The 27,915-nt window shown below is 35.6% G+C and overlaps 1 protein-coding gene across 8 annotated transcripts in view; it reads right to left on the bottom strand.

Annotated features, from left to right (window-relative positions):
• SEC24B (SEC24 homolog B, COPII coat complex component) overlaps positions 1 to 27,915 on the bottom strand; it is a 107,802-nt gene that overhangs the window by 46,338 nt on the left and 33,549 nt on the right. For 4 of the 8 annotated variants that reach the window (XM_055111705.2, XM_055111706.2, XM_034958993.3 and 1 more), the window contains 3 exons: positions 20,499 to 20,675; positions 12,241 to 12,345; positions 2,648 to 2,728 (listed from right to left, as the gene is read on the bottom strand). In XM_055111705.2, coding sequence (XP_054967680.2) covers positions 2,648 to 2,728; positions 12,241 to 12,345; positions 20,499 to 20,675 — 363 coding nt within the window. The remainder of the gene's footprint in view (positions 1 to 2,647; positions 2,729 to 12,240; positions 12,346 to 20,498; positions 20,676 to 27,915) is intronic. The other 4 variants (XM_055111707.2, XM_055111708.2, XM_034958996.3 and 1 more) reach the window with 1 other exon arrangement.

The raw sequence follows: 27,915 nt of genomic DNA, 5'->3' as shown, positions 1-27,915 counted from the left end.
CTTTTCTCTAATTTGCTTTATCTAAACCTACCATCTATATAAAAACTAACTCTATGGAAGGAGTAGCATGTTTCCATAATCCCCTAAAAATATGCATTATTTGCAGTAGCAAAACTGTTAGTCAAGTATGAAAGATAGTGTCTAGAGGCTGGGCATGGTGGCTCACTCCTGTAATCCCAGCACTTTAGGAGACTGAGGTGGGTGGATCATGAGGTCAGGAGTTTGAGACCAGCCTGGCCAACATGGTAAAACCCCGTCTCTACTAAAAATACAAAAATTAGCTGAGCATGGTGGCGGGCACCTGTAGTCCCAGCTACTCAGGAGGCTGAGGTTGCAGTGAGCCGAGATTGCGCCATTGCACTCCAGCCTGGGCCACAGGGTGAGACTCTGTCTCAAAAAAAAAAAAAAAAGGTAGTATCTAGAATAGTGTCCTGCTCCTAGAACAATGTTTAGTATGTAATAAATGTCAAATAAAATGTATTTAATGAATGAATGCCCTTATTTAAATTTAAAACAGAAAGTGGAAAACAAAAAAACTGCAGAAAACTGAAATATCATATACGAAAACAGTAACAACAAAAAGAAACTCTAAAAGTTACTCAACACATAACCATTATTAACAATTTGGCATATTGACTGTTTAGTCCTATTTTGAAGTCAACTCTACAATGTGCATTCATTTTAGTTCGTAAGATATCCTTCACCAGCATTTGGGATTCTGCAAAAATATATTCTTAGAAACATTTAACTGAATCAATCTATTTTTTTTTTTTTCTTGAAGAATCACATCTCCTTATTGGGTCTAATTCTGAAGATACACTCCCAGACATTCTGCTATCATCTTGTGCTGATTAGGCAAGGATCAGCTTACTGGCTTTCTGGTAACCTCCCAGACTTCTTAAAAGGATAAGACCTTCAACATGCTGTCATAATCCTTAGATCTCTTGCTTGTCCCTCCTCATGGTGATGGAAACATAGGCAGAAAGTTCTCTTAACATGACAAGTTGTCAGCATAAGAAATAAAAAAAAACAATGGGGCTGGGTGCAAAGGCTCAAGCCTATTATCCCAACACTTTGGAAGGCCAAGGTAGAAGGACTGTTTGTAGCCAGATGTTTGATACCAGCCTGGACAACAAAGTGAGACCCCATCTTTATGAAAAGAAAAGAAAAAAAAAGCTGGATATGGTGGTGTGCACCTGTAGTCCCAGCTACTTGGGAGGCTGAGGAGGGAGGATGGCTTGAGCCCAGTAGTACCAGGCTGCAGTGAACCACGATCATGCCACTGCACTCCAATAAACACGAAGGTCTAAATCTTCTCCCCTTCTTCAGGAAAGAATAATATTTCTAGGTTTCTATAGATCTATTCTAGTACCTGACATATAGTAGGCCTACAATTCATTTAACATTACTGCTACAGATGCTCACATAGTTCTTTAATTTTGGTGTAGTATAAATAGGAAGAAAACTTGTCCAAGGTTACTGAAATACTCCCAACACATAGTTCATTATAAGATTAGAATTCATTGACTGAATGAATAGAAAGAAACCAAAGTCTGACTGCAGGGCCAGAATCTTTCAACTAGACTACACTAGACATTTCATTTCACATTAATCTAGAGCTCATGGGATACTATATGGTTGTTCATCTTTTAGTAAATGAAGCAACTCTTCTAGAAGATCTTGATAAGAGATTGTTTTTGGAATGGTTTACAACTTCTTACACACACAGACACACACACACAAAATTCCTAGGGGAAAAATCCTTAACTACAAAAAACTGAGTCATTTATTCAAGTATTTTTAAAATATTACAAGGGAATTCCATACTGAGCTGAAAAGATTAGTTTTCTACTGATTCACAGAATAGTGATAGCAAGATAGTATGGGTTTTTTTTTTTTTTTTAAGTATAGAACATTCCAACTTCAATTAAACTTCATCCTGGATCATCAACAAAGAGATAAGAAATAAAAAGAAGGGCAAAACTGCTTTTTCTGTTAGTTTCGAAGCTTGGAATCATTAGGAAAAGAGAGACAGAGATCAGGTACAGTTGTCAGGTTGTCAGTGATAGGAGACAGGAGGGCAAAAAAATCACAGTATATTAAAATGAAATGATAGTTTTTTCTTTCAATACTATCCAATCCTGTACTTGAATGTAATGGCTAAAGTGATTTCCAGATATGGTTAAAAGTGATGTCTCCAAAACCTACCCCCAAGTTGAAGGTAGCATCTATTTACCTACTAGAAGCAGCCAGAAGCCATTGAGGGAGCAAAGAGTCAAAGACTATACTCAGAGGCTGGTTGAAAAGAATTCAAATTCAAAGACCTAAGCATGACAATAGAAATATAAAATTTATTTAAGGAGTAGTTATTCTTTAAAAAGAAGGGGAAAGAAGAGAAAGGCTACTGAAAATCTTTTAGAAAAAGATAAAGAGTATGATAACAACAAAAAATAATAGCCCCAGAAACAAGCTTCATAGTTGTTAGTGATAACGCTATTAAGTTGAGGCTGAGAAGTGCCAGAAAAATGTCCTTTTTTTCTTGTTAAAAATATAGCCTGCTATTATGTGTAATACATGTTCACATTTGAAGGCAACTGATGGTCAATAACTTTCAAAATGAAGATCAAGCAAGCACAAAACAAATTACCTGGGTAACTGCCTCCTTCCAGGGCATCATAACTGTTGGGCATTGGAGAAGCACTGCTTGTGGTAGAAGAGCTGTCAACACCTAAAAGGAAAACCAAAATATCTACTAGGTTTAAAATGACAAAGTATCTTAAAGCAGCCTTTGGCAATTTTGAAAAAGATGTTTTTGCGGAACTAGGAAAATTCCTGATTCTAGTAAAAAAGTAAAATGATTGATGTCTAGAGACATTTTAAAAACCAATGAATTTCTGTTAAGAATAGAAGATAAGAGTGGAGAGAATATGAAGCTGATGAGTGGGATAAAATTCAGTTAAACATGTAAAGCATCTTAGAGAAGAACAGATACTAAACTATTAAAAGTAGTCAAACACATAAACAAAAACTTTAGGTTGATAGAAATGTTAATATAGTCACATCTTAAGGATTACATCTACCAAATATACTACTAGATATATTTTATCAATATTAGGGTATTTTAAGGTAATTAAATTTTAATGACTTTTATTTATATCATAGCACACTGAGACATTCATAAATGAGGAGTCTGTGGCTTAGGTTGCTATCTGGCATGCTACTAAGCTTTTCTGTGTCTCAGTTTACATATCTGCTGAATAGAGATTAAATAACACCTGCCATATTTAATAAGGTAATATAAATGAAAGGCACACTAATTCATATAAATGTTAGACTATAAGAATTTTTATTATGTGTGCTCATTCAAAACCTGTTAAGATTAAGATGAGAGTTCAGTGACACTTTATGATGAAATCTGGTCACAGGTCACATGAAAAGAACAAGCAATATACTTCTTCCATTCATTCAACAAATATTTTGAGACCTACAATTATCCTGGGTACGTATGCTAGCGTATATTATGAAGAATAAAATAAAAAATCTGCATGATCCTTCTATTATGTTAGAGATCTTGCTTTGTTTCACAGTAAGACAAAATTCTGTGCTACAGAGGTTATCCCTTGCTATTAATACCAGTATTATAACTGGTGTTTAAACTACATTTAGGTTAATTTTCAATTGTAATAGGGAAGGAACAGGTATGCATAATTATTTTTCATTGAGTAATTTTAGATGAACATGAGAATCAGGTATACCGACTCAGGGCATAATAGCTGATGTTTTTTGTGTAGGAACATTTTCTTATCAGCAAAGAACATGATTTGGAGGCAAAGACTGCAGTTACATCAACTCCATCATTTACTTGCTATGTAACTTTGTGGTTCTTTTCTCCTAAGAATAAATGAAGGTAACTTGCTATATAACTCTTCTGCAAAATGCTAACGATTTTTTAAATGTCCTATGTGTGGTTTTTTATGTTCTTATAAGGTCTAAATGAGACAGTGGATATGAAGACACCCATAAAATAAGTAATAGGTAGAAGACACTAATATTTATGCAGTGCCTTCTTCGTGATAAGTAGAACGATTTTGCACATATATTTTTCCTCTTAATAAAGAATGGAAAGTAATGCCCTTTCCTTTGTGTTCCTTTTATTTGTGAATTTTAAACTAAAGCAGAATGCTGATATATCAGGTCAAAAGTCTCCAAATATTCATCAACAGATGAATGGATAAACAAAATATGGTATATCTATAAAATGGGATATTATTTAGCCATAAAAATGAAGTATGGATACATGCTACAATGTGAATGAAACCTGAAAATTTGCTTATGTGAAATAAATCAAACAAAAAAGACCATATATATTATCATATGTATATATCACATGTATATATCATATATATACTTTATTATAATATATAATATATATAATTCTATTTATATGAAAGACCCAGGCTGAGGGGAGGGGAAAATGGGGAGTGACTGAGTGTAGGATTTTCTTTTGGGATGATGAAAATGTCTAGTACTTCACAAAATTAGATAGAGCTAAATAGAAGTGGGGACTGCATAACACTGTACATGTACTAAATGCCACTGAATTATACAATTTAAAACAGTTAATTTTATGTTATGTATATTTTTCCTTAATAAAACTAAACAATTTACCATGATATTTCAATGAGGAAATAATATTCTTTTCAGCAAATGGTGCTGGAACAACTAGACATATCCACATGCAGAAGAACAAAGCTGGACCCCTTCCCTACACCATAACTAACTCAAAATGGATCATAGACATAAAATGTAAGTGCTAAAACTATAAAACTCTTAGAATACAGGAATAAATCCTCATGACTAAATGAATTTTTAGATATGACATCAAAGGTACAAGCAACAAAAGAAAAAAGATAATTTGGACTTCATCAAAATTAAGAACTTTTGTGCTCTAAAGGTTACCGTATCATCAAGAAGTAAAAAGACAACCCACAGAATGAGAGTAAATATTTGCAAATCATATATCTGATAAGGGGTTAATATCCAGAATATGTAACAAACTCTTACAACTCAACAATAAAACAACAAATAACCAAATTTAAAATGGGCAAAAGATTTGAACAGATATTTATCCAAAGAAGATAAACAAATGACCAATAAACACATGAAAAGATGCTCAACATCACAATCCCATTAGGAAAATGAAAATCAAAACAACGAGATACCATTTCACATCCACTAGGATGGTTATAACCAATTGAATGAGGATTCCAACCTCGTTGGATTGTAAAATGGTGCAGTTACTTTGGAAAACAGTTTGGCAGTTTCTCGAAAGTTAAATACAAAGTTCTGACCCAGCAATTCTACTCAAGAGAAATGAAAACATAAACCTACACAAAAACTTGTTGACAAATGTTCACAGCAGGAGTATTCATAACAGCCAAAAAGCAGAAACAACCCAAATGTCCATCAACTCATGAATGGATAAATAAAATGTGATACATTCACATATGGAATATTTTTTGGTAACAAAAAATAATAAAGTACTGACATATGCCATAATGTGGATGAACCTTGAAAACATTATGTTAAAAGAAAGATGCCAAGTAACAACCACATATTATATGATCTCTACATACAAAATGTTCAAAATAGACAAACCTGTAGAGACAGAGGATTAATGGTTGCCTAGAGCTGTGTGTGGTTGTGCGGGGAGGGTAGAATGGGAAAACGGCTAAAACATATGAAGTTTCTATTTTGGGGTGAAGAAAATGTTCTGGAGTTACATAGTAGTGATGGTTGCTACTTTGTGAATCTGCTAAAAACTGCAGAACAGCACAACTTAAATAGGTGAATTTTATGGTATGTGAATTATTTCTCAAAACTGCTATTAAAAATATCATGGGCATTCTAAGAAAAACTTTTAAATGTATATATCAAGAAATAACTACTCTTGAAAAAAAATAAAGTCCAAAGATAAAAGATTACTTATATATGAACTTATTCCAAAGAACATACTACTACTCAGTTAAGATGTTTAGTTTCTTTCATGTCAAATCAACTGTTAATATTTTAAAGATTGTTCATTTTAATAAGGCTATAAGTTTTAAAGTATTAATTTTTTTATTCTATTTTGTTTACTGAATAGTTTGAAATCTGCTAGTTTACTTTAAATTCACTTTCAGAAGAAAAAATAACTGCAAATCTCTATTTTTGAACCTGTCAAAATATCAAAGCAATGATAATTGTTATAAACCCAAATAAATCAGTAAGCTAAACAGACTCATGATATTTTGCTATTTAGATTAATGCGTTCTAAGTAATGCCTTAATCAGAGGTCATGCCATTACTGGCAAATAAATCAAAAAGGTATTTTTATAAAACAGTACCTGATTGAAAACTTATGTGTTAACATTCTGAACATGCTTAAAAACAACCTTCACTAATTTCCCCACCATCTTAGTGAATAAGGTCTAAATGCCTTCACACTGTCATAAAACAAACTTCAAAATTTGGCTTCTACTTGTCCTTTCCACCTGCATCTCTCACCTGTCCCTTTACCATCCTCCCTTTTACCTTATTTTGCAGTTACACCAAACTTCTGACTCTTGACCCAATACTACATTTTTTTCTTCTGTTTATGCATTATGTCTGTTAGCCATAATTTCCTTTCTTCACATGGCAAATTACTACTCATCCTTCAAATTTCAAATCCTTTGTCAAACTTTTCCTGTATGCCCACAGAAAATCATTTCCTCTTCTATGCTGGAGCACATTCTCAATCCTGAATTAATACACTTTTCTTTTCTTTTTTTTTTTTTTTGAGACAGAGTCTCACTCTTGTCACTCAGGCTGTAGTGCAGTGGCGTGATCTCAGCTCACTGCAACCTCTGTCTCCCGGGTTCAAGTGATTCTCCTGCCTCAGCCTCCAAAGCAGCTGGGATTACAGACGCCAGCCACCACGGCCGGCTAATCTTTGTATTTTTAGTAGATATGGGGTTTCGTCATGTTAGCCAGGCTGGTCTCAAACTCCTGACCTCAGGTGATCTGCCCGCCCATCTCAGCCTCCCAAAGTGCTGGGATTACAGGCGTGAGCCACCGCGCCTGCTTACACTTTTCAAGTTGTACTGTAATCATATGGTATCTGTTTCCCTATCATATTATACGTATTTGATGGCCAGAGCTATGCTAATATATTGATCTTTGGAATCCTGATACCAAGCAAAATACTGCTTTTAGCATACAGGCTGGTTTCCACTGAATCAATGGCTTTGGTACTTGTCCCATGCTTAATCCTTGGATAGCATCGATTTGCCTCAGTCACTTCACACTACAATTACTGATAATAAGTATTCTGAGATCAAATAGGGGTCAAGTATGAAATGCAGTACTTGGAAATAATTTTCTCTCATTCTTTTACTGGCTCTATGTTACAGCTTGAAAGAAGAAAAAAGGAAAGAGAAAAAGAGAGGGAGCTGAAATCTAAAGTAACGAGGAGAACAGATCAGAAGAATAGCTCAGAATCCTTGAAGCTAGGGAAGAGTATCAGAAAGCAATTAAGCCTTTAAAAAAAAGGCTTAAGCTGTTTTCAGTCTCTAAAAGACAAGCAATATGGGTCAACAAAGGCAATATACTTACTAGTATTGCTAAACTTGAAATTAGCCAGATAATTTGAGATTTCCTCATAACCTGCACAAAACATGAAAAGGCTATAACTCAAACTCCATGTCTACTCCCTAACAGTTGAGGGAAAATGGACACCTGACATCTCTGAGCTGCTCCTCATTAGTAACGACAGATTTCATAATAACACCTACTCCACAGAGCTACTATTACAACTTCACAGATATCACAGGTATAACAGATATTAGCAAGAGACTCAGGAAATGTTCTTCGTGTTCTCTCTTCCCTCTATCTCCAAACAGTGCTACAGAGGGGGAAAAAACAAAACAAGACAGATACCTCCTGATAGATTTTCCAATTGTTTTTTTTCCCTCAGCTTTCAGCCAAACTTTCCTCAACACTTAACACTGCTAACCCAATAACTTCTGATTCTCCATCCTGCTGGTTGATTTTTCATCACTGTTTAGTAAATTTTTTTCAAATTTGGAGAACAATCCCACATAAACTAAACACACAAAAATCTCACAAATAAAGGGAATAAATGCCACTGAAATGCTTAAGAAGCAGAGCACTCCAAATCGCTACTTTATTAGACACTTACATGTAATTCCCACACCAATTTCAGCCACTTTCTTTTTACCTCTGTACATATGAAATAAATTATTGTAACTGGGCAAGGTTTAAAAAATAAAATTCCATTTAAAGCTAGACTTTCTTCCCATCCCACCACTGAGAATGTTTCTTTAATTTGCAACCAACAAAGATATTATTTTAAAAAACCATTAATAGAGAACACTAAGATTATAGTAAAAATGTCAATAATATAGTCTTATTTTGTGGAGTAGAAAAAAACACAGGAGTAAGATAACATGTACGTTTAACACTGTAGTGACTACCGTCATGTGCCCTTTACTTCCCACCTACTCTGGAGGTTTATGTTCTCTCACTAGATAGGAAGACACCTTCTTTTTCATACTTTTCTGCAGAAAGACCTCAGTTTGAATCTCTACTCTGCCTACTGAGCAGCTGTGTGACCACAGACAAATGTTACTTAACATGTTCAGGCTGCAGTTAATTCATCTGTAAAATAGAGTTGATTATTTCTGCCTTGCAGAATTGTTGAGAAGAACAGACAATAACACAATCTCAATGCTGGTAATGACAGCTAATCTTTCTGAGTGTTTACGATTTGCCACACACTGTTCTAAGCTCTTTACAAACAGTATCTTCAATCCTTAAAACAACTATATGTAATTGTTACTATCATTATCACAAAGCTAGAAAGTGAAAAAAGTTGGGATGTGAGTCTAGAAAAACTGACACAAAAACCGAGGGAGACATACTAGCTCTGTATTCCTACGACTGGCATTCAGTAAGTGCTAAAAATGTTAGGTATTATTAAAATCCAAATGCCATAAAAACTCAGGAATTTTAAATCTATAATATACTCAAGAAAAATAATAAACAAGACATTAGAAAAAAGCCATAAATGCTAAATTTTTTTTTTTTTTTTTTTTTTTTTTTTGAGACAGAGTCTCGCTCTGCCACCCAGGCTGGAGGGCAGTGGCGTGATCTCGGCTCACTGCAACCTCTGCCTCCCAGGTTCAAGCAATTCTCCTGCCTCAGCGTCCAGAGTAGCTGGGACTATGGGTGTGCGCCACCACACCTGGCTAATTTTTGTTATTTTTAGTAGAGATAGAGTTTCACCATGTTGGCCAGGCTGTTCTCAAACTCCTGACCCCAGGTGATCCGCCTGCCTTGGACTTCCAAAGTGCTGGGATTACAGGCGTGAGCCACTGCACCTAGCCACCAGATCTTTCTGATCTCTCTTTTTTTTCTTTTTTGGAGAACAGAACATTTACATAGTCTCAAAGAAACTCCCCACAAATGACTTATTAATTTTAACAGGGAAAAACAGTAACTTTATAGTGGAGAAACCTGGCAGATACCACCTTATTCAAATAATAAAAGTTAACCTCATCAATATGAGAACAAATTGACATCATGTGCCTCAAATAGGATGCACTGAGAACACAACATTGTTTTAGTGGTAATCCTCCGAAAAATGCATGGTCTGAATCTAATCATGAGGAAACCTCAGATAAACCCACATTGGGGAACATTTTACAAAATAACTGGCCTGTACTCTTTGAAAATGTAAAGGCAAGGAAAGAGGCTAATGAACTGTTGGAGACTAAAGGAGTCTAACATGACAACTAAATTCAACGCATGATCCAAATTGGATCCTGGACCATGAAAACAGCTTTATAGCTGATCTACTTCAGACAACTGATATTTGACAATGAACAGTGTTATCAGATATTATTGCATCAATGCTCTATTTCTTGATAACTGTATTTTGGTTATTTAAGACACTGACCTTATGATTAGGAAACATAAAGTATTAGGGGTAAAGTTCATGATGTCTCCAATTTACTTGCAAATGGTATAGCAAAAATATGTTGATAGAGAATTATAAAGCAAATGTGGCAAAAATGGTTTATCTGGGTAAAGCGTACATGCGGGTTTCTTTTACACTTCTGTGAGTTTGAAATTTTGTTAAAATTTAAAATTACAAAAAAAATTTCAGAAACATAGATGGGTACTTACATATTTAGAGTAAGAAAAATTATTTCCCACCTGTCACCCCCAATTTTTATCCTCTCGAGTCGCATATAATGATTTAAATATTTTTAAATGCACAGGAAATAGAAATTTTTGGTTAAAATGATTGTTTGTAGAACAGATCTTCACATTTAGAACAGGAGAATTATGGTCACATATAATAACTTGAAAGATCATCAGTTATTGGTTCAGTCTTAAACTACAGGTTGAGAGTCCCTAATGTGAAAATCCAAAATCTTAAATGCTCCAAAATCCAAAATTTTATGAGGGCTGACATGACACCACAAGTGGAAAATTCCACACCTGACCTCATATGACAAGTCACAGGCAAAACTCTGTATCATGTACAAAATTATTAAAAATATTGCACAAGGCCGGGCACTGGTGGCTCACGCCTGTAATCCCAGCACTTTGGGAGGCCAAGGCAGGCGGATCATGAGGTCAGGAGATCAAGACCATCCTGGCTAACACAGTGAAACCCCATCTCTACTAAAAACACAAAAAATTAGCCAGGTGTGGTGGCGGGTGCCTGTAGTCCCAGCTACTCGGGAGGCTAAGACAGGAGAATGGTGTGAACCCAGAAGGTGCAGCTTGCAGTGAGCCAAGATCACTCCACTGCACTCCAGCCTGGGCAACAGAGCAAGACTCCATCTCAAAAAAATATATATATATACATACATATATATATATAAATACATAAATACATATATAAAAAACACATATGTATAATATATGTGTGTGTGTATATATATGTGTGTGCGTGCGTGTGTGTGTGTGTGTGTATATATATATATATATATAGAGAGAGAGAGAGAGAGAGAGAGAGAGAGAGAGAGAGAGAGAACAAGCCTGGCAAGGTAGCTCATGCCTGTAATCCCAGCACTTTGGGAGGTTGAGGTGGGCGGATTCCCTGAGTGCAGGAGTTCAAGACCAGCTTGGGCAACATGGCGAAACCCCATCTCTACAAAAAATACAAACATTAACTGTGCAGGGTGGCCTGTAGTCTCAGCTACGTGGGAGTTGAGACAGGAGGATGGCTTGAGCCTGGGAGGCGAAGGTTGGCAGGAGCCATAATTGTGTCACTGCACTCCAGCCTGGGTGACACAGTGAGATCCTGTCTCAAAAATAAAAAACAAAGCAAAATAAAAAAATATATATAGTACAAAATTATCTTTAGTTTATGTGTATAGGTGTATATGAAACATAAATGAATTTAGTATTTAGACTTGAGTCCCATCCTCAAACTATCTCACTATGTATATGCTGCAAATATTCTGAAATCTGAAAAAATATAAAATTTGAAACACTCTGGCCCCAAGCATTTCAGATAAGGGATATTCAACCTGTATTAGAATTAATGGAGGAACTGAACTGCTTAATTTTTAGCAGTGTTCTACCTATCAAAGGCAGAAAAAGATATTAAACAGTTTGCAACACATAACCATACGCACAACTTCTTCAGCTAGCAAGATATGTACTATTTCATGAAGCAGGAAAATAACTACAAATTCTGGGCCTTCTAAATACATGACAAGAAAAGCCAAAAGGACCTCACTGAAACACTGTCCTATTTCTCTATCCCTATTATAAAATCCGCATGGCTTATTTTGATTAGACTAAAGTAGCAGGCAAAGCAGAAAATGAAGCATTATTCCTAAAACGATGCTAGAGCAATCATCAGCCAAAAGCTTCAGTCAGTACTCATTATTTTGCATGTGACATGGGAGAAAATGCATTTCTGAAAGAAGAATGCACTCTACTGTCATGAAAGAGGTATTCTGATTCTATTATTTACAATATGGCAAAGATGCCTAAAGGAGGAAAAACAAAACAAACACCTTATTTTATGTGACACATCTTCTATAATGCAAACCTCGTAAGTTCATCATGCTAAATCTTCAAAGACTCTTTTTTAAAAGGCTAAGTAAGACTGTGGAAACAAAAAGAAAACTTGAGCAGGAAAAGATCAAGAACTGGTGTAAAGCTAAAGCAGACCTGCTTCCTCATCCTCCTCCTCCTCTTCCTCATCATCGGAAGTTGATGACAAGGGAGTTGGTGCGGAGCTAGCTTGGTTATTAACATATTCACCATACTGCACGCCTGTAAAGTGGAAAGCACAAACATAAGAGTCAAACCAACAGGAAAGATGAGAAATAAAAATTTGACATTGCATTAAAAGTGAGAAAGAACTCTGACATTCCAAAGAACATCCCAACATGCATATTAATATTAGCAAATTCATTATCAAAACTAGAACCATTAGAAAATCTCTGCAAAGCAGTTTAGTAAAAGCAGCTTTAATATGGACTGGCTTAAGTGTGAAAAGGTATCTATCATGTATTGTCCAAAACAGTTAGTATTTAGGAAGCTGCAATAATATTGTCTGAAAAGTTTACTGAGCTCTATACATGTTTATCTCCTTTGACCTTACGGCCCTGTGGTATATTTCCTTTGGGATTGTGCATTTTTGGTGGGCAGTGATCATTTACAGTGAACTGATTTTGTACAGCATACAAAACACATACGTGGTACCCCTTCCTTCTGCTAATGTTACCTTGATGGTAAACTCAGTTCCCATAACAGAATAAGAATCACAGTTAAAGAAAAAAACTGTATTCGGCATAGTTCTCTGCTAACAGTAGATACTCTGGGAGTGGGGGACGGGGGGCTGGGGGACTTACTATCTGTGACCCTACAAGTGTGAGAATTACAGAAAACTGAATTTTCTGAGACAGCCAGTCATGTCAGTGTCATCCTATTGCCTACATGTGAGTCTGAAACAGGTGAATAAGACTGGTCCTGTGTGAAATATACCAACAGAAGGCAGATTCTGTAGAAAAGGGCACAATAAACTGGTATTGGTAACTGTTTACTAATTCCCTTAAAAAAATGTAATTGGGTATTTCTATTATTTGATCTGGTAGAATGAGGACTTTAAAAATTAACATATATACAGTTTTTAAGAGGGAAAATAAAAATTATCTTAATTGAAAATGAAGGCCGGGCATGGTGGCTCACGCCTGTAATCCCAGCACTTTGGGAGGCCAAGGTGGGAGGATCACAAGGTTAAGAGATTGAGACCATCCTGGCCAACATGGTGAAACCCTGTCTCTACTAAAAATACAAAAATTAGCTGGGAGTGGTGGCGCATGCCTGTAGTCCCAGCTACTTGGGAGGCTGGGGCAGGAGAATCGCCTCTGCTGGGAGGCAGAGGTTGCAGTGAGCAGAGATTGTGCCATTGCACTCCAGCCTGGTGACAGAGCGAGACTCCATCTCAGAAAAAGAAAAAGAAAAAGAAAAAAGAAAATGAAAACACTTCTTAAATAAGAATAAACATCCTTGTATGGAAAATCTCATGGCTCTACTTTGAAAAAAAAAGAAAAAAGAAAGCCAGAAACATAGTGGGGATTTTTAAGAACATTTCCTAATATTGGGGTACAATGAAGCCCTGCCTCACCAAAATCACACAATAGTGCTTTAATGCTCTCTTTATTTTTTTTTCAGGTGACTAGCATACTTGATTAGCATGGATAAACAACTCATCTCTAGAGTAAGAAAAAAAACTATTAAGAATAAAATTTGAGTTTAGAAGCAAAGGTTAAACTGTAGATGAATGAAGCTTTGATCTTTCAACAATGACTTAAAAAAGTCATGGAAAAATCTGCTAGCTTTGCTGAAACATCTTTTAATATCGGTAAAATAGCAGTATCCCAAATTCAAATCAATGTAAATAAAATAAAAATCAATGTAAATAAAATAAAATAAAATTAATGTAAAATAGGTTCAGGTAATACAAGAAACAAACTTAATACCAAAAACAAATTCAGAGTGGCACATTCTTCTGACAAAAAGCCCAATTAAAACAAATATTTGAGCCAAGCACAATTGCTCATCTCTATAATCCCAGCACTTCATGAGAAAATACAAATAAATGTAAAATAGGTTCAAGTAATACAAGAAACAATACCAAAAACAAATTCAGAGTGGCACATTCTTCTGACAAAAAGCCCAATTAAAACGAAAATTTGAGCCAAGTACAATTGCTCATGTCTATAATCCCAGCACTTTGGGAGGCTCAGGCAGGAGTATCACTTGAAGCCAGGAGTTCAAGACCAGCCTGGGCAACACAGTGAGACCCCATCTCTGTAAAAAGTAAAAAAAAAAATTAGCCAGGCATGGCGCCCTGCTCTAGGTTGGGTATAGTACATACAGACTACAACAAATGGGGAGCTACAGCCGGCAAGGGGTTGATAGCCAAGTCATCTATTCTAGGATATGTGAATGCTTCCTGAAGTGCCTCTAATTCAGATTCTCTTTAAGAGCCAAAATCTATGTATGAGATACATAGATCAAATATATAAGGTGGTAAAATATGACATCCTTTCCCAGAGCTCAGCCTGAAACCCACTGTAGAAATGTATGTACATGGAGTAGCTACCTCTACCACCACCACCACCGAATGGAGAAGGAATGTTATATCATAATTTATTCTATCTTAACCAGAGCTTCCAAGGTATAAATCTACTCAACCAAGAAACATGAAACACTTTATAGAATCTAACATGATGCAGCACTCTGTTATTCAAAGGGCCCCAATATTTTCGAAAGGACATTTAGTTTAAATAACCAACCATTAAAGTACTCTCAGGCAAATCTTTCCAGGAGAACATATCCTTGGTGCTGCTTAATATTCTTCAGTGTTCCCTAGACACAGCTATACCACGAATAAATCAAACTAATCTTAAGAGAACAAATCTCTTGTGGAGATTAGCTTTTTTAAATTCAGGAGTTCAGACTTTTGAGGAACTGCTCTCTTTCCTAAACTGGAAACTAGGTGTACACACTAGAAGACTTTTCAAGGGTCCCCACAAAAGAATGGTTTTAAGGAAATCAATTTTCAGATGTCGATTCCTGTAAGTACTCTCTTTCCTCAAACTTACCCACCTAAAAAAGTGCCCGTGTTAATGACAGCCTTTCTTTTATTTTACAAAGGAAACACATGACCTTAGTTTATCCTAATTCCTACTATGACACACTGCTGTAATGTATGCCAGTCTCTTATTATACAGTACACAGTAGGAAATACTGAACAGAGAAGGAGCGTAACATTATGGATAAAGATGAGGACTCTGGGTTCAACTCCAGGTTCTATCACTTAACTACTGGTATGTCCTTGAGCAAGTTACTAACCTCTGTTCTTCACTTACATTATCTATAAAATAGGGTAATACTTCAAATGGTTGTGGTAAGGATTAAATGAGTTAATATATTTCAAATGCTTAGAATGGTGCATGACACATACTAAATACGAAATAAATGTGAGCTATATCACTAACTTTAAAAACATGTTTTTGGGTATATTCAATTAAAATTATTTTCAGCTGTTCTTTTCAGGGCACATCATTAGAAAAAAAAGAACCCCCCACCAACACTCAGTCCTGCTAATTATTTTATTTTATTAATTTTTATTTATTTTTTAAGACAGAGTCTCACTCTGTCACCCAGGCTGCAGTGCAGTGGCATGATCTCAGCTCACTGCAACCTCTGCCTCCCTGGTTCAAGTGATTCTCCTGCCTCAGCCTCCCGAGTAGCTGGGATTACAGGCCTGTGCCATCACGCCCAGCTAATTTTTTTACATTTTTAGTAGAGATGGGGTTTCACCATGTTGGCCAGACTGGTCTCGAAGTCCTGACCTCAAATGATCCACCCACCTTTGCCTCCCAAAGTGCTGGTATTACAGGCGTGAGCCACCATGCCCAGTTGTAATTATTTTAAAAACAAATGGAGTATTTTCTAGGACTACCAAGTGTTTTTAAAACATACTCACTAAAACTCAAGATAAAAATTCTGTGATTTCAGTCAATGTGACATGTGCAATAAAATATTTTACAACCTTTTCATGATAAAATATAGTCAATTCTTAATTTTTATATTTTATAAAATATTTAACACTTTCTACATCTTTTTAACAAAAAAATATTTACCAACAAGTGAATCTGTTAGTACTTAGTAGTATATGCTTTGATAAGTTTTGAGGACTGCTTTTGCCAATTAGGTCATATGGCGATATCATCCATAAAATAAATGGCCTGTATCATAGCTTGTTTTTGATAAAAACACACTTACAGGGTATGGTAGCCAGGCACAGTGGCTCACACCTGTAATCTGAGCACTTTGGGAGGCCAAGGTGGGATAATCACTCGAGCCTGGGAGTTCAAGACCAGCCTGGGCAACACTGTAAGACCTCATCTCTACAAATAATTTTTTAAAAAATTAGTCAGATGTGGCAGTGTGTGCCTGTGGCCTTAGCTACTCAGGAGGCTGAGGTGGGAATATCGCTTGAGCCCCAGTGGTCTCAAGGGTCGAGGCTGCAGTGAGCTGAGCTACTGCACTCCAGCCTAGGCAACAAAACAAGACCCTGTCTCAAAATAAATAAATAAATAAAAATAATAAAAAGTATGGTAAGCTATATTGGCCATGGTAGAAGGAAATTCAAAATATTTTGAATAACTGCTGATAGAGTAAAACAAGTACTGAGTTTGAAGGCAAAAGGTGTGCAATGGGCCTGGGTACCTCTCCTTCCAACTCTGTAGGTCTTAAGGTAAGACATGTAACCTTTCTAAACTTAAATTTCCTCACTTACAAAAGGAAGAAAACATATGATATGCTTGTTCCATGTGATGAGAAAGTAAGACAGATAGAAAAAGTTAAAGGGATTTGCAAATTACAAACTGTTATATGAAATAATAATGTTAACTACCACCTGGAAAATAAAATCTAACAAACAATAATTTCTGACATGTAACTCAGAAGGTTAAAAAGAGTAAAAGCAAAATAAAGCAAAACAGAATGATACTGCTTTAGCAGAATTCTTACAAGTAATTCTAATCTACTTTATGTGAACAATGTTTCTCAGCAATTATATGTATGAAAATAAAAACTAAGAATGAAATTTATCTGAACATTATCATATTCTAACAATGAATCATATTCAACTCAGATACAAAACTATAGTGGGGAGAGGAGACAGCCCATTCATTTCACTGAAAGATGTACTTCCAATAAAAACGTACTTCACATAAATACCAAAATTCATGATGTTTATGTTGTTTTGACCAATTTTATACCAACAATAAAAGCTGTAGTGATTGGCCAGGCACAGTGGTCACGCCTGTAATCCTAACACTTTGGGAGGCCTAGGCAGGCAGATCACTTGAGGCCAGGAGTTTGAGACCAGCCTGGTCAACATGGTGAAACCCCGTCTCTACTAAAAATACAAAAATTAGCTGGGCATGTTGGCACATGCATGTAATCCCAGCTACTCAGGAGGCTGAGACATGAGAATCGCTTGCATCTGGGAGGCAGAGGCTGCAGTGACCCAAGATCATGCCACTGCACTCCAGCCTGGGTGACAGAGTGAGTCTGTCTCAAAAAAAAAAAAAAAAAAAAAAGAGAGAGAGAGAAAGTTGTAATGATTGACGGCTTCATTCAAAAGAAAATATACTATTTAGAGACTTAAAGTCATAGATAATAAAACAAATGTTAACATTTCATTTTATATATTATGGTCATGGAAAAGCACAATAGAGTGATAAAAGAGTTTCTAGTGTAAGAATATATTTTATTATTACATTAAGGAAAGGGGATATGCCATCAAATAGAAAAATGAAAAATGTAAACTTCCCAAATGTTAAAGAAGGGGTATTTGTGTGTTTTGCAAAAGGACGATGGTAGGTATCATTCCAAAGGGTACATTTGAAAGAATAATGTAACATCTCTGTTTTAAAAGTCAGCCAGCATATATGTTAAAAACTGCATAACTACAAGTATTTAAATTTTTGATGAAAAATTTTAGATATTAATCTAAAAAATGTTCAAGTAGGTAGTTTATAAAAAAAATTTTAGGGGCTACCCAAACAAAAATTTGATGTCTCCCCTAAAAACAGAAAAAAAAAATGCTTAGTCTTGGGAGAACAACTAAGCAACAGTGTCTTTGAATTTGGAAGAAAAAAGCTAATCTCTTTTTAAGTATAATCACTTTAGTAGGTCATATCAGGCCCACAGTAAACCCTATGCAGATGATACACTGCACAATTCGAAGAAGCTCCATTCATGCAAATGACAATTCGCACCACCATATGTGGTAGCCCTGACTCAATTAGGTTGTGTAGCCCAGATCTCTCCAAAGACAAAGAAGTCACTAAGAGGCCATTCTCCTACTTATGAAAAAGGAACAATAAAAACTACAATTCAGATGTCCCCAGTATGATATTTTCTGTTACTTAAGCAAGAAACTTATCTTAGGTAAACCAAGAGTTAGTTTGTCAACAGCCAATGACAACAAAAATTCAGCTTTATTTTATAGAAAGAATACAAGATAGAGAGATCTGAGTTAAAAAATCTTTTGCTTTGCTACTTATTAACTTGTAGTCTTGGGCAAGTTACCTAACCTCTGTCAATCTCACTTTTCTCATCTGTAAAAAAGGAAGAATATCTATGTCATAAGATTAATATGTGAATTAATGAGATATAAAGTATCTGATATATTGTATGTGCTCAATAAATGGCAGCTTCTTCTACTTTCAAAATATATTTTAATAGAAAAAAGAAGAAACATAATTGCAATTGTTTAGTGGGCAAACCATTTACAAAATAATATTTATAAAAAGATGGTAGGATGGTATTTACAGTAAGATGGTAAAAAAGAAAATATGATAGGGGCTGGGCGTGGTGGCTCACGCCTGTAATCCCAGCACTTTGGGAGGCCAAGGTGGGCGGATCACCTGAGGTCAAAAGTTCGAGGCCAGATTGGTCAACATGGTAAAACCCCATCTCCACCAAAAATACAAAAATTAGCAGGGCGAGGTGGCGTGCGCCTGTAACCCCAGCTACCCAGGAGGCTGAGACAGGAGAATCGCTGGAACCCAGGAGGCAGAGGCTGCAGTGAGCCAAGATCGTGCCACTGCACTCAACCCCGGGTGACAGAGCAAGACTCCCAACTCCAAAAAAAAAAAAAAAAAACAATATGAAGAAATAAGCAGCAGGGGCAATGTAATAGGCCAAAAAAAGCAAAACATTTAAGAAATGGAAGGCAGTCATCAATGTAGAGGAAAAACAAGAAAAGACACCATTCATTTAGTTAGGGCTTTGATCTATCCTAAAAGCTTTTTTGATTTGTGATAAACAAAACTACTACTGGACCTTCACTTTGAAGGCAAATACTTCTAAGAACTATATTCAGTTTCCAGTATACCCACTGGTTTGTTGAGAATCAACAGACACTCTTTGGTGCTGCAGTTCCTTTTCCTAAAAAACCAAGTAAGAAAATGTGTAATGTATCATCTGATCAATTGACAGAAAGGTCTCTGTTGATCACATAGACACTCAACAGATACAAGCAATGAGATCACCCTAGGAATTTATCATGCTTTTTTCCTTTTCTCAGTTTCAGACCTATAAGAAGGTTCTTCACACTCAACGTTAGGAGCTGTCATTACATAGTGAGTACAGTCCCTAAAATAATACAATGGTTGCTCTGGAAATACAAACTACAGATTCTTGAAAACAGTTCAATCATCTCTGATCAAATAAAAATGCCATATATTAACCTGAAACATCAATACTTTGGAATTTTAGCCAGACAGGAAAAACAAAAACAAAAACTGCCAAAAGAAACAATGTGGGGAAGCAGGGTCAAAACAACACATTTTATTACCTTTTACTTACTTAACACATGGAGAATATTAAACAAACAATAAATCATATAGTTCTTCAATGACGCAAGAGTATGGGTTACAATTTCATTTTCACCCCCTTTCATTTGCAAAATTCTGTCAAAGCTTACTTTCTATTATCAATAACAAAAAGCACAGAAATAATCAAATAGGATATGGAGAGTCACTAAATAATAAAATTTTGGCTTCTCTATCCTAAAAGAAACTATAATAACCTTTAAAAAATAGGAAATAAATGTCCCATGACAGAGGAATGAAATAAACCATTATACATTGACACAATGAATAATTAGCCATAAAAAGAGCAATAAAGACTCAATATATATGAAGAACTATGTGTAATAAAAAGAAAAGCAAAATACAAAATGGTATGTAATTATGTAAAACATATATGAGACACTGTAAGTTAATATTCCAAAAGTTGTGTTTGGATTGAGATTATAAGTAACTTTTTTTCATATCTTCTATAAATACGTATGTGTGTCTGTGTGCATATACAATAATAAATATCTCAAATACCTTTTTGTTGTAATAGCTCTGATGGCTGTGTAACTGAGGTCACAGGCTCAACTGGGTGATTTGCAGTGAGAGGTGTTCTTGTTGATGAGGATCCTGAGGATCCTGATAAAACAGTGGATACCACTGGGCTGGACTTGGGAGGCTGAACATTTTGCATAACAGGACAGGATAAAGAATCTGCAATTGAAGAGAAGAAACTATTTCATCCACAGAAACTTGAAATATATTAATATATAATATAGTACCACATATAATACTATATATAATGTATATAATATATAATTATATAATATATAATAATATATATCACTAACAAAATACAGTTTATCTGAAGTTCTTGTAGAAACTTCAATAGCATCACATTTACCTAGTATATCTAGAAAAGGTGGTACAAATGATTTTTTAAAAACTGAAAAATTACTCATCAAATATTTTAATAAACTTTAATGACAATTTTCCTAAAATATTTCGCAATCTTCCTTACCTTCTTAAACAAAGTGATCTCAAAAAGCTTTTATTTACTAATGATCTCTATGAATACTAATTATTGCACAGATTATTGTACTATGCAATGGTGACTCAGGTAAGGAGGTGAGTAAGAGGTTTTTGACTCTGCAATAATGTGGTCTCTGAATTCCATAAACACTTCTAGTATCAGTTCAGATCTCATTCTGCACTGTAAACTGCTACTTCTCATTTGCTGTTTCTAACCAGATGCCTTATTTCACATGTAACTAAGTAAGGGCCTAACCATAATACGAGGTTGAACTTCTGGAATAAAGTGCACATGACTCATCACTGGTCTTTGTGATAGCTCAAAATACCAATGTCTCCTAGAAGGCAAAATCGTTCCCGGTTGAGAAATACTGGGTAAGTTATTGAAGATAATCTTCAAGATTATCCAACCAAGAGATAACTGAAAAACCTATGGCAAAAGACTACTGGTGAGCAGTCACGATATACTGAACAAATCTACATATATATACCTGCACATGTATGTATGTGTGTCTATGTATAGTGTGTGTGTATATATGTAAACAACCTTAGTTCTGAGACTGAAACAAATAGGAATATGGTGACAAAACAAAATGTGTTATATGTCCTAACAGTGTAAAAACAACATAAGCACATATGAGGAATGGGGAAAGAAGGTAGTCTAAATATGCTGACTGTTTCATCATTTTTAGTAGGAAGACAAACTATCATTGTGGAAGATTAAAAACATCATCACAATATTTTACAGTTCCTTTCATCAATATGGAGTCTATTTTACCACCCTTTGAATCAGAGCAAACCCTGTGACTGGCTTTAATCAACAGTATGTGGCAGAAATAAAAGTGTACAAGTCCCAGACCTCAAGTCTCGAGGGACACTGCAGCTTACACCTTTCCACTCTGAAATGCTGCATGGATCATCATGCAGGGAAGCTGGTCTAGCCACGTACAGAAAAACATAGGAACCCTAGTGAAGAGTCTGCACCAACTGCTAGACATGTGAGTGAAGCCATCTTAGAATCTTCTAGTCCCGCAAACCTCCAGCAAAATGAATTCACATGAGTGAATTCAAGAAAAACCTGCAGAACTACCCAGCAAACCCACAGAACCAAGAAAAATAATAAATCATTGTTATTTTAAACCAGCAATAGATAACTGACATTATCACTAAAACTGCCAACATAAAACAGTAATTAAGAATATTTAACAGTATCCAAGTAAAAACTGAGAAAGATATAATTGTCTAAAATTAGGGTCGGGTGTGGTTGCTCATACCTATTATCCCAGCAGTTTAGGAGGCCAAGGTGGGCAGATTGCTTGAGCCCAGGAGTTTGAGACCAGCCTGGGCAACACGGCAAAACCCCATCTCTACTGAAAAATACAAAAATTAGTCGGGCGTGGTGGTGCGCATCTGTGGTCCTCAGCCACTGGTGAGGCTGAGGTGGGAGGATGGCTTGAGCCCAGGAGGAGGAGGTTGCAGTGAGCCAAGATCTTGCCACTGCACTCCAGCCTGGGTGAAAGCGGGAGACCCTGTCTCAAAACCATAAAATGAAATCATATCAGGTATATGTGTACGTACATGTATTGATACACATGTATGTATGTGTATATATACATATATATGCATAATAAAATAAATACCCATGAACTCAGCATCCAATTTTGAAAATAAAACATTTCCAATATTGTTGAAGCTCTCAATATGCTCCTCACAGAAGGCATTCCCCTGCCCCCTCCTGAATCATGTTTATTATTCTTTTGCTTTTGTTTTCAAATAGTTTACCACACATATAAGTATCTCTAGACATTATTTTTGCTCTTTTTATAAACTTTATAACAATAACATACTGCAGGTATTCTTCCATATTTCCTGTGCTACATTCCTGGGATTCAGTCATGTTAATGAGTGCAGCTCTACTTCATTTTCACTGCTATTCAGAAATCCAATGGAAGAATATAATTTATTTATTCATTCTGCTATTAATGGACTTTTAGGTTATTTCCAATTTTTTGTTTTCACAAACAGTGCAACTATGAATACTCATGCACTTGTCCCTGGTATAGATGTGCAAGTTTCCCTAGGGCAGAGCTTCTATACATAGGTGCCACAGCTCAAATATGTGGAGGTGTGCAGCAAGGGATATCGAATCCCTCAGCCCTGGGGACAGCTCTGTAGGAAATGAGGTCTTTGGCCTAGAAAGCAGACTAGTCTCTTTGTCCAGTATCTCAAACAAAAATCATTTGTCATAGAGGCATCCATCTAAAAGAAGTGGTGCTTTATGGCCCTCATACTCAAAGTGTAGTCTACAGACTAGCAACACCTCATGTGGAAGTTTGTTAGAAAGTAGAATCTTAGGCCAAGCCATAAAAGACCTGGTGAATTAGAACCTACATTTTAAACAAGATCCCAGGTGACACAGATGTATAGTTTGAGGAGAACTTCTCTAGAGTATATGGAAGACAGATAGCTGTGTTGTGGGGTGTGGTTATTTTCAATCTACTAATGCCAAATTTTCCTAAAATATGAATGAATATACCCTCCTACCAAGGGTGTCTAAGAGTTTCCTGTTACTCCACATCCTGACCATTCCTTGGTATTGTTAGACTTTCTAATTTTTACCCATCTGTTAGTAGGTATAAGATGATATCCCATTCTAGTTTTAATTTGCTTTTCACTGTTTATTAATGAGATTATGTTTTCATTTCATCTTCTGTGCAATGCCTATTCAAGTATTTTTCTTTTGGTTGTTGGTCTTTTCCTTATTAATTTCTATGCAGCACTTGTATATTCTGGGTAAATACTGTAAGCATATACATTTTTTCCCAGTTCGCAGCTTATGTTTTTCTTTTTTTCATGTTGTCTTTCAATAAGGAAAAGTTTTAAATTAGAAATGAGTTGCGTTTATCATGTTTACCCTTTATGGCTAGCATTATGTGCATTGTCCTTAAAAATTCCTTCCCTACCCCAAGGTTCTAGAGATAGAGATTTTCTCTGAGAAGTTTTAAAGTTTTGCCTTTTTGCATTTACACATTTACTTCACCTGCAATTAATTTTATACATGGAGACTTTATCCTTCAGATTACAGCTGAAGTATTACTTTCTTAGGGAAGACTTCTCTAGGCTTCATGACTAATAGGCTAAATGCACCTAAAGTAATGCTCCGAAGTACCATAGACGGTTGCTTCATGTTGCTTAAATAATAATAGGAATTTTACATTCATTTGTGTTTATCTGGATAATATTTGCTTCTCTAAGTGAATTGCAAACTTTATGAGGATAGCACTAAGTGTTTTTACTCACTATTTTATCTCCCAACATTAGAACAACTCATGGAACATAGTTAGCTTTCAAGTATTTGTTGGATGAATGGAGACAAGGTCTACTAACATTAAGGACCAGGGAGGCACACCAACCAAGAAGCTGCTCCTTTCACAAAGGGAATTTGACAAAACAAACAACACATAAAACTGGACTACGCGAAATGCACTGCTGCACTGTTTAGTTTCTGAGGTGTGATTTCTAAGAGAAGGAAATCATGATTCAAGAATAAATATTTTCTTTTTTTTTTTTATAATTATGGCAGTTCCTCAGTTAATTTTTTACTTTTACTCCTGGGCTCAAGTGATCCTTCTGCCTCAGCCTCCCAAAGCGCTGCAATTACAGGCTGAGCCACCATGCCGGGCCTTTAGTTCTTAGTAGCTCCTTAGTTCCCTGTTAGTTACTTAGAATTCACTTCTTCATGAATAACACATATGATTAGGTATGTAGATGGCCTCTGAAAAGAATACTCCTTTATTCATATAATCCTGTAAAAGTAAGCCCTATCTTAATTGTGCAAAAAATTCTTTAGAAACTAGGAGAGATTAGTACCACTACCCATTCAAGTTGTTCAAGCTAGCAATTTTAAGTCATCTTGTATTCTTCTTTTTCCTTCATAAACTACATCAACAAATCCTTGAAGTCATCTCTATCATCTGTCTTCTGCATAAATAAATCCAGCCCAAGTTATCATCCTTCACCTAGATAATTGTAATAATTCCTTTCCAGCTCGTTTTCCTGATCTAGGTTCTTCCTCCTCCAGTTATCTACTACACTGTTCACAGAAGAAAGTTCTGAAACACAAATATGATAGTGCCAACACCTTGCTTGTAAACTTTTAATGGCTGCTGATTACATATAGGACAAGGAGTATGTTTTTCTTTCATTAATTCCTCTCACCTATCCAAATGCCACAGTCCAGCAGAAATTGAGGCTGATACTCTGGAGAGGGGATAACAGCTAAAGCCAGAATCTGAAGTAAGTGAACACAAAGATGAACATCTCGTCTTCTCAGCTTGGAGAGGGAGAACATGTAGAAAAATTTACAAGTAGTGGGCACAAAGTTGAAAAAAGATGAAAAAAGGTTCAAGAGTATCTTTAGAAAAACTGAAGGAATAAGTATGTGAGGGAGTAAAATTACGCTATTCCCATAACTCTACAATCACACAAGTTTCCAAAACTAAAAATAGTCTCTTGTACTGCACTACTTGTATTTTGTATGAGCATTTTATTTTTCCAATGTGGTTGTCTAATTTATTTCTTACTTATATTTCTATGTCCAAATAATCATGTCCTACAAGGTATTTGCTTTTGCTTTTCCTCAGGCACATTACCAACCAGAGATGACAGATACAGTATTAACTTATCAGTGACTATATCTTAGTGTCATGTGTGTAGTGGACTTTTATTTAAGAATTATATACCGCTTCTCGGCCTTTTGGCTAAGATCAACTGTGAAGAATTATATAAACACTTATTATTTTTACTCAAGTAGCTTTTTAAATGCTTTTGTATAAAACCGTGCATCAGAAAACAGCATTAATCAGGCACTACTGTTTTATAATATGCTATCAAGATGTGGTCCTTATTAAGCAAGAAATTTTCAAAGTAATTAATTTTAATCAAAATAATTTTTCTGGCAAAATTCTACATCTTGGCAACAAGACTTATCTTGCTAATTTTTAAAAGTATGTGCTTTGTAAAACAAAGGGATACTAAAGACAAATTAAGAAAATTATTTTAAATGAATCTACAGAGTTTTGGTACTCATCTTGCTGTCAAAAATGGGCATCTTTACATCCCCAAGTCACACTCAGGCAACTTCACCTCAAACTAAAAAAGAGCTTCTGTACTTATTATCTATTACAATTCTATACTAGGTTACTTGACTATACTAGAGATTCAACTACAGTGACAGTTTTAAAATTTTTAAATGGCCTAACGAAATGACACCTTTTAAACACTAGCCAAAAGTGCAACCAACTTTAACAACTAATGTAACACTCAAAATATACATACTTGGAGTGGACTTTTTAATAAAATAATTGAAGTTCTAGTACTGAATTATAATGTACTAATAGGCTTTTCTAAAATAAAGCAAATGAGATAATATTTAAAGGTCCCCTTTAGTCTATGTTTTGAATATGAATTCATTAGCTGCCTAAAAATAACAGTATGTATCCATCTATCATATTTTTGATATTTGCTTAACTCAGGTTTATACTTTTGCATCTCCAACTCTATAAAATGACTGAGGACTTTTAGTATATCTGAAATGAAGACAGTATAATCAAGTAGTAAAGAAGGTAATCATTTTTGTCAATTATTCAAAGGTTGAATTTAACACAAAACTATTGGCCGGGTGCAGTGGCTCACGCCTGTAATCCCAGCACTTTGGGAGGCCAAGGCGGGTGGATCACGAGGTCAGGAGATCAAGACCATCCTGGCCAACATGGTGAAACCCTGTCTCTACTAAAAATATAAAAAATTAGCCAGGTGTGGTGGCGGGCACCTGTAGTCCCAGCTACTTGGCAGGCTGAGGCAGGAGAATGGCATGAACCTGGGAGGCGGAGCTTGCAGTGAGCCGAGATGGCGCCACTGCACTCCAGCCTGGGTGACAGAGCGAGACTCCATCTCAAAAACAAAACAAAACAAAACACAAAACTATGTTTAATACTTAAGATTTTCATTTTAATGTGAAAATATAATTTGAGTATTGAAAGCAATTATGTTGCCAGACTTTCTAGAACATTAAACTCAGTATTCCCTTACCCTGTACCTAGTACAAGGTACTTTTACCTAGGCTCCCCAACGCACTGCAACAAATTCACAGGTTTCCAAGGAATATTTTAAATCGTTAAGAAAAACAGTGATATGTGTCAGATACCTTATGAACTACTACTAAGTTACATGGGGCACTTGAAAAATATTGAAATGTATCAACTGAGAAAGTTTGGGAACTTTGGCAATATTTAATTTTAAAGTAGATTTTTAAAATAACCTCTTTTTTTTTTAAATGAAGCACGTTTGTCATATTAACCTGAGATAATATTTAATTTGTCAACCTCTGAACTTCAATTAAAAAGTAATTTACCAATCTAAATGCAGGGGAAAAAAACCCACTTCTGAACACAAATTAAATTCTAAAATATATTCATTATGGCATCCACGGTACAGTACTAAGATTAAAAGAATGAAAATATATCCTGCCTCTCTGCCTACAGGACCCATTAGAGCAGTTACTCAAACAGAGAATAGTTTTGTAATTATTCTCCCCCTTTATTTAATCTTTTCTTAATGACAGGCCTTTCCCAATTACATGTTCTGTTCATTAGCCAAGTGACCCCATATTTCCCTGACACATCTCAATATAAATTAGTTCCATCCAGGGTGCTATTCCCACCTCAGAACTAAGATAGGAATTATTTGTATTTCCTTTGTCATGAAAGTCACAAAATCCTTAAGTTGGAAGGACTTTAGGATAAGTGGATCTGTAAATAGAATGTTGAAAGAAGAGACAGGAAAACAATTTCTAGAGGACAGAAAGCCCTGGTTCTGAGGGAGACAGAAGAAACTGACCTCTAGGCCAAGCTCTGTTTCTACC

The sequence above is a fragment of the Pan paniscus genome, chromosome 3 (genome assembly GCF_029289425.2).
Source record: "Pan paniscus chromosome 3, NHGRI_mPanPan1-v2.0_pri, whole genome shotgun sequence".
Classification (NCBI taxonomy): Eukaryota; Metazoa; Chordata; class Mammalia; order Primates; family Hominidae; genus Pan; species Pan paniscus.
This window is presented reverse-complemented; position numbering and strand designations above follow the sequence as displayed.